General features: G+C 34.8%; 1 protein-coding gene across 1 annotated transcript in view; it reads right to left on the bottom strand.

The window, feature by feature from the left end:
- LOC145668574 (solute carrier family 23 member 2-like) overlaps positions 1 to 18128 on the bottom strand; it is a 57071-nt gene that overhangs the window by 25175 nt on the left and 13768 nt on the right. The window contains exons 2-5 of the mRNA XM_081736575.1: positions 8595 to 8803; positions 4525 to 4682; positions 2920 to 3125; positions 2065 to 2191 (exon numbers count right to left, since the gene is read on the bottom strand). Of these exons, the coding sequence (XP_081592701.1) occupies positions 2065 to 2191; positions 2920 to 3125; positions 4525 to 4682; positions 8595 to 8750 (647 nt within the window). The 5' untranslated portion in view covers positions 8751 to 8803. The remainder of the gene's footprint in view (positions 1 to 2064; positions 2192 to 2919; positions 3126 to 4524; positions 4683 to 8594; positions 8804 to 18128) is intronic.

Here is an 18128-nt window from a genome sequence, read left to right as displayed (position 1 = left end):
GCCGACTACGTGGGTGCTCCGGGGCTTCGGTACCCACACAAATAATCCTATTGATGCGGTGCACAAACAAGAGTTTTAGTTTGGACCCGGGTTTGAACCCGTTTCTCTTGTGTTTAAATCAGTCGTATTATCAACGGATCTAGGGCAGCCCCAACTTATCCTTATAATACCGGTATATTTTACTTTATCACAGCACAGCCCTTTATGACAGTGTTCATAAAATATTTTAACTAAAAATAAATGAATCAAATATCGAGACTTCCCTGAAAACATATAGGCTAGCAGATCCCACTTGTTTAATTGTATGACATACATGCCCAAAATTTATGACTATAGTATGAGAAGTAGAACTCCCAAAATGTACTATTTGATAAACTTTGTGATTGAAGCCTCTTTTCAAACATAACTTAAATATTTAACTGATGTGTAGTAGTGAGAATATTTCATCATTCACATCCGAAATACGTCAACGTATCGCATTACGTTGTATTTTCACATGCAAGAACAATCACGCAAGTTATGGAATGGGGATCACATTTCTAAGCACACATTTTCTTGCAAATTTACAGTTCTCATCTCAAATTTTGAATCAATTGTTTACTGCAAATATCATCTGGAAAACCAAATGAATGTATGTTTTCCCAGAAAGGCAAGGCATGTATCTCGATAATATATTGCATTTACAAATATATAAGATGATATCGAGTTCTGGTAAAAGTATTTCATATTGTTTCAGATCTGAACTGCTTTCAATATTAATGTTTGTCTTAAGTATAGAGGATAACAATATGCAAAGTTATTATGATGCTGTCAATCTAGCTACGAGCTTCCTTAAGATGGTTTTCTAGCTTTCATTCTTAATGAGGAAATACGAATTTTGGTTTAACAAAACTACACCAATTTCAGTAGTAAATGGACGTAAACGGCTGCCAGAGTGTGAATTTTCTTTTGTTTTTCCCAGATAGTTACGGTGTCTATTCGGAAGTGAAATTTAGATACTGATGATTTATTTATGTTTCAGTTACTATCAAGTATCAATTCTTAATACTTCTGGATGATAAAATTCAAAGAGTATTACACACATACATTCAATATTATGCAGGGAAACAAAATCAGAGAGAGGGAGTGTACAATTGGATTTCTATCACTCTGTTGAGGATCGACTCTGTAAATAATCCAATCCTCCAAAGAACGCAAAACTACAAATCCCGCAGTTCAAGCAATTATAAATAAACATAATAGGAAACTTTCTGAACAAAGTATTTGAAACTAATTTGATCTTTCTCTCTCAATTCACTCAGTTGCTTAAATATGATTACGAAACTACAAAATCTGTTAAATAACATTTCGATTGGTATCAATCAACAGTAGCGACTACATGCGGCAAGACATAGTTCTGAATAATCTTGCTGTTGCTACGCAAGTAATTACTATGATATAGATATGTAGATGATGACAATGTATTACCATTTTTATGGCATCATTACTACAAAATAATTTAAAAAAAGTGTGTATGGTCGACGGCTAAGTGCTTATCGATAATATAGTAGACACTTTTAAACTTCCATCGATTACACAAGATAGAGCATGTTGTAGATTGGGTTGGTTCTTGTATTAATGCATCACAGGCCAGTAGAGCAATATCATTCAAGAAAGTAGAACTTGACATGACAGATGGCCAGAATGTTCAGTTTTCGTAAACTTTAGAAAACTTTGTCATCTCTACGGTTGGTAGATGTGTTAGAACTGGATTTTATGGAATTTTTGAATTGTCACTTTGGTGCTGATATGAAAATAAGACTAGACTATCATACTTTAAACCAGCAGTGACTGGTTAAAGTTTAAGCTAACATAATTATTGATTTTGAGTGAATTTCTTCCCTTTTTTTGTTCCTCACATTCAGCATCATTACAAAATAGTTCTATCCCAAATTAAGCTTACACAATAATTAAAATTAAGTTACAATAATTTAGTTTATTCCTAGTCCAATATTATTCTCAATATAATGTACCGGTATGGTTCATTCGATCCTTCAAAATACTAATAACTGTAAAAGAACTTACAATCCAGATACAATCCAATTCCCAGCAGCAAGTTCTGCTCCGTGTTTAACCAATGAGAGACCAACAAGAGCGATGGTTGGCGCAACAGTGAGAGGAGTAATTAAACGAAGAACTAGGCCCACCAATCCTATAAATAAAAGGAATTATCTCATTTTTACAAGTATAAATCTATTTGAAACTGCCTGAAAGTGTAGAAATACTACGTAACTTCATCTCTGTTTTATTTAATATAGTCATGAAATGTATACCACTTATTGTATTAAATTTAATGTACAAACTGTGTAATAGCTATACAAAATGTAAAGGAATCCAGAATACAATAAGATGTCATGTATAGGATATAATAAATGGGAACTCATTGGAACTACCAGTTTTCTTTCTACATTATAATAATTAATTTCCGGAACAAAATATGCAATAACAGACATAAAAAAACACCAACTTAGAGACAGTTAAAAGATGTATATTAACAGAATTATAGAAACAAGATACAAACGATGCATTGCGATGTAAATGTTGAAGCAAGTAGAAGGATTTCCAAAATAGCAAGACATATTTAATTTTATTTTTATTCATATTTTTAATCAAGTTTTTACTTAGAGGAAAGTGACTTTTAAAAAAATAACAATGTATGCAGAGTTGGCCAAAATTAAAGCCCATAGCTAAATTATACTTTAATTGTTTTCCGCATCCGCAAATGATTAGATATAGCCGCAATAAGGCTAAATTGACAACAGTGATAACTGTTTTTCAATTATAATACAAAAATAGTGAGGTAGAAACGATATTAACACAAAAAATATAGAATTTCGAGAAAAAATAATAGTATCTAGTCAAATTGACTTTTGTACTTACCAAAATATCCAATAAAAACTTGTAGAACAGATGCAGAAATAATGGCTCCTTGTACTTCCCTCATACGAAGTTGCCAAGTTTCCGTTCTATTAGCTTCCGTCATTGCTTTCAGTTCACATTCCTCTGGACAGCGCCATTGAGGGAGATTTAAGATAGCCAAAGTTGGTACAATAAAAGCGAAGCTCGAACCCTGCACAATGGGCAATCTATAAAGGATATATATTTTTTTTTAATCATCTTCAATGGAAAGCGATTGAGCAGAAGGCAATAATTAAATTCGACTATTAAAGCGTTAGTACCGTATGTAGGCGAATATGGTAATAACTATAAATCAGAGATGAAACTTAAACATAATCAAGTTACGAATAAACAAATTTTTTATTCAATATTATTATTGAATTACTCTTCACTCGACAGAGAATGCCAAATATTTTACTGTGTTTAATTGACACAATTTACATTCTAATTTTCTAATTTACATTCTAACTTCAAAATAGAGAAAAAAAGTAATTGTTTTACTTCATTTAGGCATTGTTGACAAATACCACAAAAACTAATAGGCCTATATAGGAGGCTATGTTGAATGCAAATGACATCTTGGAGTTTAATGTCCCATGATTATGCCTGTTAGGCTAAGGAAGATGATGATGAAGGCAAGTGAACTATAATGGAAGAATTGGTGGAATGATAAAGTGGGAGGAAAGGGGAGTATTCCCGAGAAAACCCACCAGCACGGTGTTGTCTACCACAAACTTACTTTAACGGGGATCGAACCAGGGAAATCATGCGCCAAAGGTTATGTTGATTGGAATTTTACGGCCTCAGTCAGCACAAAGACGATACGAAAGAGTACTGGTTAAACTAGAATGCGAACCAGTACTCGGGTTCAGTGATGATTTCAAGGAATAGCCACTGATTTTCCTCCCGGAGCTAAGAAATTCCCCTGGGACCATCTTATCGCGGGTGCTCCCAGTATTTTCGTAATATTACTTTTTAACCCAGTGCAACGATGCCGACTTTCCAAAATTTATGTGGGTGCATATCAATGGCGGGATGTGTTAGCCTATATGTTTTCAGAAAAGTCTCGATGTTTGATTGATTTATTTTTAGTTAAAATCTTTCATGAACACTATCATAAAGGACTCTGCTATGATAGAATAAACCGGTACTGTAAGGAAAGTTGGGGCTACCCTAGCTCAGCCGGTAACACGTCTGATTTAAACGCAAGAGAAACGGGTTCAAATCCGGGTCCAAACTAAAAATGTTGTGGGTGCGCCCGGGTTCATATCAGGAGTACCCTCAGCAGCAATCAAACTTTAGACCACGCGCATTAGCAACTTCACTACATTTTGAGGCTGTTTATTATACATAATTATTAAGTTAGACATTGCATTGTGATCAGACAAAGCCATAATGTTGAGAGTCGTGTTTCGCTATTGGGTTCGTCAGGAATATATTTTCTTAGTATCGCTTAGTGAGGCCGTTCATTATACGTACAAGCCAGCGTTTTTATTTGTAAATTACAAGTTTCCACAACAATGATTTTCATGACTCCAAGGAGGCCCCCTCCTTTGAGAATCACTGATATAAACCCTGCATATTTACCTCACTCCTAGAGTAGTTTGAAGAAACGTAACCAACCCAGATACCATGAAGATTGTTGAAATGATATAACCTCTTGCAGGGTCATCCTCCAGAATACACAAAGATGGCGCCAGGATAAATGGAACTGCTGCTACACCTCCTACCATAGTCAAATATTGCTGAAAAGAACCAATCAATTCAAAAATATTTGATCTTTATGTAGGCGTATTTCTATGCGTTTTTTTTTTTTTTTTTTTTACTAAATCATATTTCTAATTACTGACTAGTTACAGCACACGTTTTTAAAACCAAATTTCCAACTTTTTAAAAATACTTTTGGATGTTTGAAACTCCATTGCTATAAATAAATTCATACAAATCAAATTATGTTGATAATGTTAATTAGTGGTAATTGTATTAAATATTATTAATACCATATGTTTATAAAAGTAAACAAAAGAAAATATTTGATTTTTCGTTTTTAAAATATCAGTCTATGTCATTTCCTTTAGGTATAGAATGTTACAAGCTTTTTAATTTTTTAAAAAAATATTTTTAAGAAATGTGTTTAATTACGTCTCTAGATTTACAGCTTCTTCAAACGTTATAGCCTATTTCATACTTTCAATCCATTAAAACAAAAATCTATCCTAAGAGGAACAATATATTGATGCAAGCTATAAAAATTGCAGAGGTAAATTGTGCTCATTTCATATTGTTTCGCTGTAATGTATTCTTCATAAGGCGCTGTCATAATAACTATATAAATATATTGTTAAAACTGTCAAATTCAACAACCTCTATAATTATATTGTTTAATGTGACGTCAAACACTTTTACTCAAAATACAATACAGCCCCTATAATCCGTCACCTATGGGACTGGGAATATGGTCGGAACGCAAAAAAGTCGGATTTATCAGATAATACAGAAAAATACGGATTTACAGTAAAATAAATAATCTCTGAACTCAAAAATGATTGTATTATTCTCTACAGTAAAAACAAACCAACAGTAAGCACTAAAAACTACAGAATACACTCACAATGAAAGAAACGATACAAGAAAAAATGAAATGAAATCTTTAAGTTTAACTTTCCACGGTTATGACGGTTGGGCTAAAGGAGACGGCGAGAGATAATGAGAAATGAGTGAAATGGTGGAATGAAAAAGTGGGAGGAAACGGGAGAATCCCGACAAAACCCATGAGCACGGTGTTTGTCCACCACAAAGTCCACACGGCGCTAGCTGGGATCGAACCAGGGATCCCAAGCACCGGAGGTGAACGCTCTACCTCTGATCCACCGCGCCCCCGTAACGATACAAGAGATGACGGAGCACTAAAACGGATGTGCGGTAACATCAAGTTAAAAACAATGCCGCATTGGCAGTAAACGACAATGCGCCTCGTGAGTCATCGACAAGTCAGGACAAGTTCCGCTCGAGCACGGTCGGATCAACTGGAACGGCGGACCAGCCGAGGATGGACAAAAGTGGTTCTACTGTATCTTAAACTGATGACTATCATTCCTGACTCATCGTTACACTGGTATGGTAATAGTGATAAACTTTATATATATATATATATATATATATATATATATATATATATATATATATATATATATATATATATATATATATATATATATATACGACAGTAGTGGATGGATCGTTGGTAGAGCACTTATCTCTGATGCGAGAAGATCCTGGTTCGATTGCAGGCCATATGAGTTGATGCTGGACAACATTGTGTCAATGGATATACACGGGATTCTCCGGGGGTAGCGATGGCTCAGTGGTGGATCGTTCACTTCTAGTGTGTGGGGCCCCTGGTTCGATCTCAGCTCGCGCGAAGTTGGCTTTGTTGTGGACAAACATCGTGTGTGCGTGGGTTTTCTCAAGATTCACCCGTTTCCTCCCCCTTTCTTCACTTCAACATTCGAATTAGTTTCTTATCTTTACCGTCTTCTTTAGCGTACACGGCATAATTGTGGAACGTAAAATTTTTTAAAAAATCATTTCACTCAGGGTTTCCCCACTCTCTTTCACTTCCTCATTCAATCAATTTCTTCCATATATTCATTCACATCCATTAAGCATTAATATCTTTAACATTGTAAGCAATGTAAGCAAGATTTATATAGATATTAAAGTTTAATGCATGAATACTCAACAGAGATAGAGCGATGTTCTGACCACACACCATTTGATTAAAAACCGTCTTGCTGGTAATAGCCTTATTGGAGCTGTCATCCTACAGACGTTTGTTTAGTTTTAATGCGGGTAGTAATAATTTTATAGGTGTTACAGGTATGCAAGCAGATAGTTCTAACTTACTCTACGTGGTGAGTACTTCCAATTTCTCATATATAAGCAGGCACAGTTAATAAGGATTAAGATCTTCGATGTAACATGGTACATAAACGCGTATATATATATATATATATATTGAGTGCATGAAGTTTATGAAAAAAAAATAATTCAATGTAAATGGCGCAGCTGTACCAATGGAAGCTTCAGGGTCAAACTTAAAACATTAATAATTAAAAACTATTAGAAAATTTCTTATTAATATAATGGATCGCAATGTTAATATTCCCTTGAAGATTTCGTCAGTACAGCTGCAGCAATGTATATGTTGTACCCAAGATACACAATGAAAAGCGTTTATGACCATGTTGAAACTAAGCCCTTAATAATACTTGCAGTGATGCCAACCTGAAACTTCACAAAATCGCATCATCACAGGCAGAAATTCCCATTTTGCTCTTTAATTTCCTACATTACATTAATTACAAAATTTTAAAAATTCATAAAACTTGAAAAATGAAGCTACTGTATGAAGAAAGAATTGAAAACAAGTATTTTTCAGAATTTAGAATGAGTTGATTGCAAGTTTAACGTCCCGTTCAGCAGCGAGGCTATATGAGACGTGGACCTACTGGTTAAGTGGAATCCGAACCCAGGAACTCCCACCGGGAATCGAACCCGGGTTTCCCACGCCAGAGGCGCGTACCCTAACCGCTTAGACACGAATATCAGAATTTAGTATTACTATTATGCCTTTTTACCGTCATCTTCTACTTAACGTAATGATAAGAGAGACACTTTATTCTCCACTGGAGAATCTCCACTCATTTCACACTACTTTACTTTCTTCCGTCAATTATTTTGTTTTTTTTTCTTTCTTTTTAAATACCAGAGCACAATTTACTTTATTGGCCCTTGCTTTTTGAAGATACAAAGTTACAGCGAAAAATCATTTCGGTATTAACATTCACTTTTTTCGGTAACACAATTTGACAATTAGCATCATGGACACGAAGAAAATTTTCTAGGGGGGGGTAACTTCCTGGTTACTATATTACGTTTGGTATTTTTTATTTGTATTAAGAAAATCTTAAACAAATTAATACATTTTCGTGAGCTAGGGGAGCGCCCCCCCCTTCAGGCGCCCACTATTAACTCTGGTTTCAAGCTTATTAAAGACTCATTTTACTTCTGGTCCACAGAGAATTTTCTTGAGGTTGGTAAAGTGTAGGGAAAATACGAAAACTTCCACATACGCGGTCAATTTCAACAAAAATTTTCATTATCCCTTTTCGAATACTTAATGTCACAAAAGGGGTCGCGGTAGCTCAGTGGTAGAGCGTTAACATCTGGAGCATGGGGTCCTTGGTTCCATTCCAGATTGCTCCAAGCAAGCTTTGTGATGGACAAACACCGTGTGCATGGATTTTCTCGAGGTTATCCCGTTTCCTCCCACTTTCTTTATTACACCATTTCATTCATTCTCATCGTTATCTTCTCCTTTAGCCCAGCCGGCATAATCGTAGGACGCAAAACTTAAAAATTTCATTTCATTTTTTAATGCCACAAAATCCTACAAAATTGTATTTTGTTTATCACGGATTGGCATCTCGGAATACTTGTATCCAGTCATCCTTCTCAAGAAAGAAAGAAAAAATAATTTAAAACAATATTGTTTTCACAGTCATATTCACATTGAAGAGCATTTCTGCCTATGTACAGTAGATTGGACACTTCTATGCGGATAGATATTGTTCATAGCATGCAATTTAAGTTACCTGTAATCCAAGCAGCAAAGACAAGTACCATGGAGGAACATCATCAACTTTATACTTCAGATCCACGTCCTGCTGAACTAGACTTTGTTGCGATTCCACATCGTAATTTGTTGACGAAGTTTCTTCTGTTTTTTGAGATGACTCCGGTTTCTTCATTTTGTCGTTCCGGAAGAGTACTTTTCTCCTCTAGTCTTGATTGCAAGCAGTTGCTAAAATAATAATAATAATTAAAAAAAATATTGCACTTCCTCCATCTATTTATATGCTGTCACAAATAACTTACCAAGTAAGTACAAATCAAAGTAAGTCTACTATCAATAACATGAACTTTAACTTTGTTTGTGTAAGTTTAATGTTTACCTTTGACACTTGTGGCCACAGCTCGAGTCGTTTATAAACATACACGTAAATATGTGCTTATCATTTTCATATTATCATTTGACAATTTTCGTCTACGTTAATCATCGTTGGCGCCATGGCTGAGAACAGTTAACCTATGAACTTCACATTAACTCTTCTTGATTTCTCTACGGTGTATGTACCGTTTTCACATTTTTTACTCCTCACAATCATCTAGATTTATTATTTTTCCCTAGGGTGATGCCCTTGGCGTGAAAGTGAAAATGGATTGAAATTCGGAGAATAGTGGAATTTTCTGCATGATAAAATGCAATTAATATAATCAAAGTCACGTTTTACGAGAATGATAGCCAATCTCGTAATAAATAGTAAACAAAAGGACTAAACCAGAAAAATCTAAATATATGGGCATGTCTAAACTATAGTATAGGAACAAAAGTCCACAGTAGTTGGTCTAGAAAAGTATACCTTCTTATTATTTTGCATATAACTAAAGCTTCCTTGAATTTTCTTATAATTTTCTTGCGATCTCTATTATCAAAGATTGGATTAGAAAATTAAATAAAGCATCGGAACTTACAACTGACCAGAGTTTAAAATATAACAAAATGGTAATTACTTTATTATTGTTGCATACAAAGACCCAATATTTTTTCAATCAAATTTTCTTTCTTGTATGCCTTACAACTGGAGAACTACATATAGTGTAGCCAAACCCAAACTATCATTGAACTCAGTGTGCTTACTCCGTAAAATATACGAAAACTCGATATAGGGGCCATTCAAAAATTGTATGGCCCCTGATCTAAAAACTAATTATTGGCCAAGATCGCAATCTTTTGATCCATTTTTTTTAGTCATTTCTAAAATTTTCGTTGAGGAAACAAAAGTTCAAGTATTTTCTTCATAGTTTTCCACTTATCAAGAAAAAAAAAAATGAACATGTATCTCTTTCCTTCTCTCTCATTTTTCCAAGTCACGCCTATTTTGCTTTCCTTTCCTTCTACTTATTATCTTTATCCCATTTTCATCTTTTACCCTATTTCAGTATTTCCATACTTTTTGGGCTTAAAGATATAGTAAAGGTAATCTTTTCTTAGTTGGTTTTAGTCCCTTTCTTTGAATTTCTTCGTTCCTCTTCTCTTTCATACCTTTCGCCTTTTTCCTCGTCTCCTTGCATTTCGTTTTTCCCTTATTCTCTCTTTTACCTTCGTTTCTCATTTCTACTTCCTCGTTTTTTCTATCCAACATAACAAATAGGAGCTACATACATTAGAATACTATGTGGCGTTCTTTGGTGTAGAAGGTTAGAAATAACAAGGACGGGACGTATTAATTTTTCCATATTTTGCTGAATAAGGGGTTAAATCCTGAAACCTTTATTTGTGTATGTCACTGCTGCTAGGTTTTCAGTATAGATAGCAGCCCCCCTCCCCGTTGGCTATGCTTTTCTTCTCAACTGCTCTCCCAAACACATTGTAATACAGATCAAGTAACATGAGACTGAGCTTTTCAGTACACAACAAATAGTTACTTCCTCCAAAAAATCTATCCCTCCGCTTACTCCACTAGAAATTAAAGTTAGCGTCGTCACTTGTCAGTATAAATGTTTACATGTAAACGTATAAACTCTAACAATTGTTACGTAGGGAGAAAATATTCTTACATTTTACATGCATTCAAATATTGTCAAGTTATTGACAGTGCCAGATTTATTTTTTTTATTTTGTATTTTATTTATTTATTTATTTATTTATTTTTTGTTGTTCCTAAGTCAAAAGGGGTTTGCCGCCACACCTCACCCAACGAACAAAATTGTAATACAATAGGTTTTTATTAAATAAAGTTATTTTTTTTTTGCATACATTTGTTTCAAGTTTTTGCATAAGTTTTAATGTATTATGGTATGGTGATACGGTGTTGTGAAGCTCACATCAGCAGGAGAGCGGTCGTTGGCGAAGGGTGTTTGGAACGCTCTAACACAACAGCGTTACACTCTCCTCCGCTCTCTTACTATTGGAAGTACGTAGAATGTTAAAATTCCAGTCAACTTCAACTCCTAAATGAAGCTAATAGACTCATTAGATGAATTATTACGTAGAGAACGTTTGTTCTCATTATTACTGTTACTATTTAATTTATGCATTTTTTTTTGGCGTAGGAGACCCGGGTTTGACTCGTGGTGGAGCTCGTGTGGTTCGGATCCTATGTTAACCTGTAGGTCCACGTCTCATATAGTCTCACTTATTAAATTTTCGTGCAAGGTGTGCCCCTTGGCCCAGGTGCACTGCACTTACCGATAAATCCAGTCCTGGCTACTAGCCATCTGCGTAAAACCACCAGCATGTGGTCCATTGAACTATCCAAGATTTGCAACATAAATTATTGCCATTTTTGTTCCCAATAACCTGCTTTAAGAAAGTTTCGTATTCATTTTTCAAAAATGCAAATAAAAAAGATATTCTAATGATATGTTATCTTTCTTGTGTTTATATATAAATTTAAGTTACATAAGTTTATAATTGAGCGATAAGTTTACAAAATTGGATATGTATATGCATATTTGCAAATCTAAACACGTCTGACACATAGCGACCTTTTCTAAAGTTAGACATTTATCTGGATAATACTGGCTACATAAGTACATCTAAATGATAACTCTCTTAAATATTTGCATCTTAGTGTTCATATCTAAGGTATATACAGTGAAACCTGTCTTTAACGGACCCTTTATTAAACTGAAAACTGTCTTAAACGGAAATATTTCACGGTCTCTTGAATTTTGGATTACAAAACATGTAAAAGTCCCTTCATTAAGCGGAAACTGTGTTATGCGGACAACGGAAAGCAAAATAAACCTTTAACGGAAAATTCAGAGTTCAGGACTACAGCTTTCAGAAAATGTTTAGACATTCTGTGAGAGGGTAAACATATACATTACACTGTCTGCAATAAAGTGTTCGTTCTCTTAAGTCTTTCTGGACAGTGTTGACCTTCCCCAACCACTATTCATATTCACCCCTGCACAATCTGTCCTTTATCTCCGCAACTTAATCAAGAATCATACGGAAAGTCGGAAATGAGAAGACGAGGTGGTGGAATACAGTTCGAAGAACAGTATAGAATAAAGACGTATCAAGATGCTCTCCGAACGTCAGAAGTTTAAAGGAACTGCAACAATTTGCCTTACGAAAAAATGATTTTCATTTATTTAGTATAGTTTCTCAGGTTCAAGGATGTGCGGAAAGTCGAGCAGTTAAGCAGTAATATATACAGAAAACCCTGCTTGACTACTGGGGAAAAAATAAAGAAAACGTGTGCATATCATATTTTGTATTTATTTTATTTTATTTCTTCTGTGTATTATCTCGTAGAACAAAAGTACTGTAATTGAACACGGTACATACTGCAATATATTTTGCATGTTTTGTCCCCTATAAGGATGTATTTTTTAAAAGGAAAGGTCTACCTCTATTAAGCGGAAACCTGGCTTTAACGGAAATTTTGGTGAGTCCCGCTCGATTCCGCTGAACACAGGTTTCACTGTATATATATATGTTGTACTTAGACAATACTTACTCAATAATGGTGAGTGACATTACTTACTCATGGAAAAGTATAATCAATTTCAAATACATTGAGGGGCCGCGGTGGCTCAGTGGTAGAGCGTTCACCTCTGGTGCTAGGGGTCTCGGGTTCAAACCCTGCTCCCGCCAAGTGAACTTTGTGGTGGACAAACACCGTGTGCGTGGGTTTTCTCGGGGTTCTCCCGTTTCCTCCCACTTTCTTCATTTCACCATTTCATTCATTACTCATTATCACCGTCTCCTTTAGCCTAACCGGCATAACCGTGGGACGTAAAACTCAAAATTTCATTTCATTTTTTTCAAATACATTGAATAGCCCCGAGCTACAACTAGGCGTTATAAAGTTACCATATACAACTTTGGCGTAGGAGACTCCGATTTGCTTCCTGGTAGGAGCTCACGAGCACTGACGTAACTAAGGAGGGACAAATGGGGCTTGTGCCCCGGACGCTGGATTGCGGGAGCGCAAAACTGCGCAAATATTTATTTTCACTGTAAGGCGAGGGAGTTTTAGCAAAATAAAGATCATTAAAAAAATTACCTCAGAAACTTAACAGGACAACAACGACTCACCAACCTTAGGGTCATATGCATAGAGCATAAATTAGCTTCAAAGTTATCTTTTAAGGACGTTGTGAAAACCTTTGCAGCCATAAGAGCCCACAAAGTTAAATTTTAGTTCCAGCTTTTTGTGCTTTCATTTAACTTACATTGATTTAATAGATTTGCAAAATGTCCGAGTATAATACTTGAAACAACAACTTAACTGTTTGTCATACTTAAATAGTCTATTCTAAAGCAACAAACTGTTAATTCATTCTACACATATGCACATCCCGATATAATTCCAAGAACAAGGTATATTCTTATAGTTATTATGATAAAACTATAAGAATATGTCAAGCATGCTATTCTCAGATTATTTGGGAGGGGGGCGCTAAGGTGAGTACTTGCCCCGAGCGACAACTCGCCTAGCCGTGTCGCTGCTCATGAGGTTGGAATTCCACGTTACGCTGTAGGTGTACATTTTATTTGGCATCAGAGCTCAATATGGACGCGAAATTTAAAATCGACTAATCAATCGAACCAAGTGCACACACACATATATAGTTCGGAGAAATTTGCATAATCTTCCAAATAAACAAACAAATTCTACATTCTTAGCGCATAACAAAGACAAGCTCTTAAGATGAGACATATATCAATCGACAGATCTCATTAACCTCAACAAAATGATATGGATGATTGTAAATTCTCATGCGTAGTTTTCGAAAAATCGAGAAAAGGGATTTTTTTCTAAACTTAAAAAAAATATACTGAATGATACCCATACCCAGTGGTGCTATTCTAGAGAGAGAGAGAGAGAGAGAGAGAGAATAGATGGACAGGTAGGTAGGTAGATATAACTTTCTTAGGAAACAAACCACACAAGATAGACAAAAGCAAATATTTACTGGATACCACAAATGACAAGTAGAGATCACACAGCATCCTAATACAAGGTGGTCTCACAAAATTAGGTAGCACTGCGAATATTTTGCAAACGAATTATCCTACATAGGTGCTTGTTAAGAAAAAAGTTTTGGAAAGGCGTTAATCGAGCAATGGGTTGACAATTGTTGGTAACGGTAAAGTGCCACCAAGCTCTGGTTCCCTTTTCCTGAGGCCGCTAGTATCGCTTGTTTACATGGTAGAAGACGGTATTTTTACAAAGTTATCAACGGATTAAAGCGTTAGAAAACTAAACGTGCTTGAAACAAAACCAAAAAGTAATCGAGAAGGAGAGGCAGTGCAGTATCGATAGCAGGTAATACATGTTGTTAGTACTCGGTATCTTATCTTTCTTAAACGATCGGCACACGAACAACATCAAGAATAATTATTTCAGAAATAATAAAAAAAACTTGTGCTTGCTTCTAATATTAAACAGGACAGCATGACCATTTGAAAATAATTTATTATTATTATTATTTAATAGTTATGATGCATTTGTTCTGTCAGTGGCGTCGCAAGCGGTGAGTGATGACGCAGTGCCTCGCGCTTTCAGCATCCTCACAAAGACCAACAAGCCTAAACACAATTTGACACTAACTTTTATAAAGACCCATCGATTCAATAATTAATAATGTAAATACAGAAAGTATGAATTCGAATTTATTTGCATGAAACATTATATAATGGGGTTTGAAACAAACTTAACATCTATTCTTGTAATATTAGGCCACTAACATAAGCAACAAGCAGTGAACTTACTTTAACATTGCAAAAATGAAAACAAACAAATCCTCATTTCTTTAGCACTAATAACGGCGCTGATTTTAACTGATTTCGAAAATGTATTATTGGTATTAGCTGTTTGAAAAAAGAAGGTGTTACATACTTTTCTTGCCCAGGGATCCGCAAACATTTCTCGCCGAGGGCATCGTAAGAATTTACTACGTCACTAGTTGTATGTTCCCATAATAAATTGAAATAAATTTCTTGTAATAAACAGCATTCGAAAAATGCTCCTGTCCAACGTAAGTGTAATGTTATATTGCAGTGCATCATTTTGTAAACTTCTCAGATTTTACTATGATTTTGAACATTGCAGCGAATGAGAATGCCGACTGATTTTGTTTTTCCTTCTGTTTCTTTGCTGGAAACAAAGGAAATATCTGGGGTAGTTAAGACAAGAAGCAGAGGTTAAAAGATATGTTCAGATGGTGAGGTCAATGCATGTACCCGCAGATTTCGGTGAACTAGAAACGCCTGACAACTCATTGTCTTAGTTTTCGTGGAAACATTCGAAATTCCAGTACATTCAATCAGTTCGCCAGGTACAACTGCCATACTAATACCTCCCTCTAAAGACATTATTAAAAAAATCACACAACATTATTAAATTAGTAATGTACTGAATAATATTTCAAAATTCTCGTACATTTCACAAGACATTCGATCAAATAAAAATGCGTTAATGGTATTTTACTTGAGACGCAGACTATTGGAACATACTCTGTAGTTGGTAACCCTGCTACCAAAGGATGTTTTAGTGTGTTTCACTTGTGGCCACGACCCGCTTACCGCTCTCTCTCTATATATATATGTGTGTGTGGGTGTGTGTTTCAAATATAAATAACCCTCACCATTACATTCATGTGATCCCAGTTCTCATTCTTGATATCAGAGCATTTGAGATTAAAAAATAAATGCCTATAACTTGTTCTAAAAATCATGTGTTAGAACCCTGTAGCTGTAAGAATGTCTAAAAACAAAGATAGTTAACCCTTTTATTTGACACTGTCGCTCTCAAGCAACATCGCATTCTATTGCGTTATTCGGACGAATTATAACTTCAGTGATCATTTAATTGGCATTATTGCTTTCACACAATATTCATATACATGATTTGCGGGTCGCATCTTTAGATACTTCTAATCTTCGTCAGCAAGGGACAGTCAAATTTAGTATTGTAGAAGCATTATCTCCTACGTTCCGCGAAAGTCCTTTTTTATTTTCTTATTTGTGGTTTCTTGCTCTGTAGGAAAATATTTCAACGAAACTGTTGCTAATTGCTGAGAGTATTCTTGTGATATTTTACCATAATAGGGTAATCCTGCTCAGTAGCTACACATAAGACCTACTTTATGGCAATGTTGCTTTGAAATAAACATCCTGTATTTTGTAACAAAAGTACAAAAATACTTTAAAATTTACGAAATTATGATCAGGAAGATATGATTCAACCATAAAAGCAAACTAAATATATTAATGTTAATGCTATCAATGCTTACCAATTAAAGGGTTAAACTAAAATTTACTGTTCCATTGTATAACTTGGAAAATTTACTGTTATATCGGGGTATAACATACGGTCCTGTGGACTGGAAATATTTTAACAATTGGTTCTAGCACCGCTGCCCACGCCATCTATTAACATGAAACTTATATTGAAGTACACTTTCACCAAGTTTCTTATTATGTCACCGGCAGCATAACAGTGTACAGCACGGTAAAAAGGGGTGGTTTTAAATTATAACTAACTCATAAACTTTAAATTTCATTAATTATAATATGTGCAAATCACATATGTGTGAATCGATAAATCATCTTCAGATCAACAAAATACAAGCTTGAGGGTAAATAATCATTGCACTTTTTGAGAAAGTAAATATATATATATATATATATATATATATATATATATATATATATATATATATATATATATATATATATATATATATACAAGGGTGGATCCAAGGGGGGCTACGGGGCTTTTTGGCTGAGCCCCTTAACCCTTGACGCTCAGGTTTATACTGGATAAAATGGACTTCAATTCTGCTTTACACTGGATAAAACGGCAAATTATGGTTTAGTCCCTCCCTTGATCATATATATATATCATGGCGATAAAAAGGCATATGTCGTTCGTTACCAATAAATATATTGGTCATTAGTTATTGACCCACGCATGAGCAATTGTAACCTTTCGCACCTTGCTTTCAGATCAAAGGTTTTCTCAGGAGCAGACAATGTCGAGTTAATACAATGTAATGAGATATGAACTAGACCCAAATTGTAGCACAAATCCGCAAGTTGCATTCCTGTTCCGAAGTAAGTTTCATCTGAAAGGTAAATTGTCTAAAGCTCTTGCATTCTACCCAAGACCTTATGCTCAGTGACAATTTCAGAGGCTAGCAACCAGAGCTTCAAATATTCCCTAGAAAGTATCTCCGATCATGCTAAACATGGATTACCAGTATTTTCGCAGTACTACTCCCACTTCCCAGGTACTGAAATTCTCCCTCCCTCCAGAGAAGATCTGACAGCACTACAGAAATGTCTATGACAGTGCAAAGAGCAATTTGAAGTGTTTATTATAAGTTCTACCAGTACTACTAGCCAAGAGTTCTTCAAAATCTTTCTAAACTCTGGATTTCAGTGGAAGATGTGTCCTATTATCAATGTGCAGGATTATGTCCAGAGTTTTTCCTCGATGGAGATGAAGCACTGACTCCACTTAGGATTAACTATGGCATCTGGGTTAAAAATTTAATCCTACTAGGTTACCGGTCCCATCTTTAATCCGTTATAACTGATAAAGTGTTCAAGATTCGAACATGAAATTCAGCCTATACTTATAAAGATTTTGATAGATATAGCATATATTCGTGTTTTACGTTTGGAACCAACAATTAATAACATATGCTATAAAGTATGTCTCTGTTACCAAAAGATACTCTCTCTCTCTCTCTCTCTCTCTCTATATATATATATATATATATATATATATATATATATATATATATATATATATATATATATATAACGATATTGCGTATTTTTCATGTAATCTTAAACATTATCTTTTGTATTTACCGGCAATATGTGCTATTGAAATATACACGTTAGTTAAAAAAAGAAGAAGAAGATATAAAAGGAAATAGCATTAATTTCTTTCTGATATTATTACGCTGTTATGTTAACATGGTAGTCTGACGATATGTGTTATTGATCGTCGTAGAAACGAAAAACATAAAATATATAACAGAGGATCCATCTTGTAGAATCAACATGTATGTTATTTAACCCTTTATTTACT

This window comes from Thermobia domestica, chromosome 13 (genome assembly GCF_964235325.1).
Source record: "Thermobia domestica chromosome 13, izTheDome1.hap1.1, whole genome shotgun sequence".
In the NCBI taxonomy this organism is placed as follows: domain Eukaryota; kingdom Metazoa; phylum Arthropoda; class Insecta; order Zygentoma; family Lepismatidae; genus Thermobia; species Thermobia domestica.
This window is presented reverse-complemented; position numbering and strand designations above follow the sequence as displayed.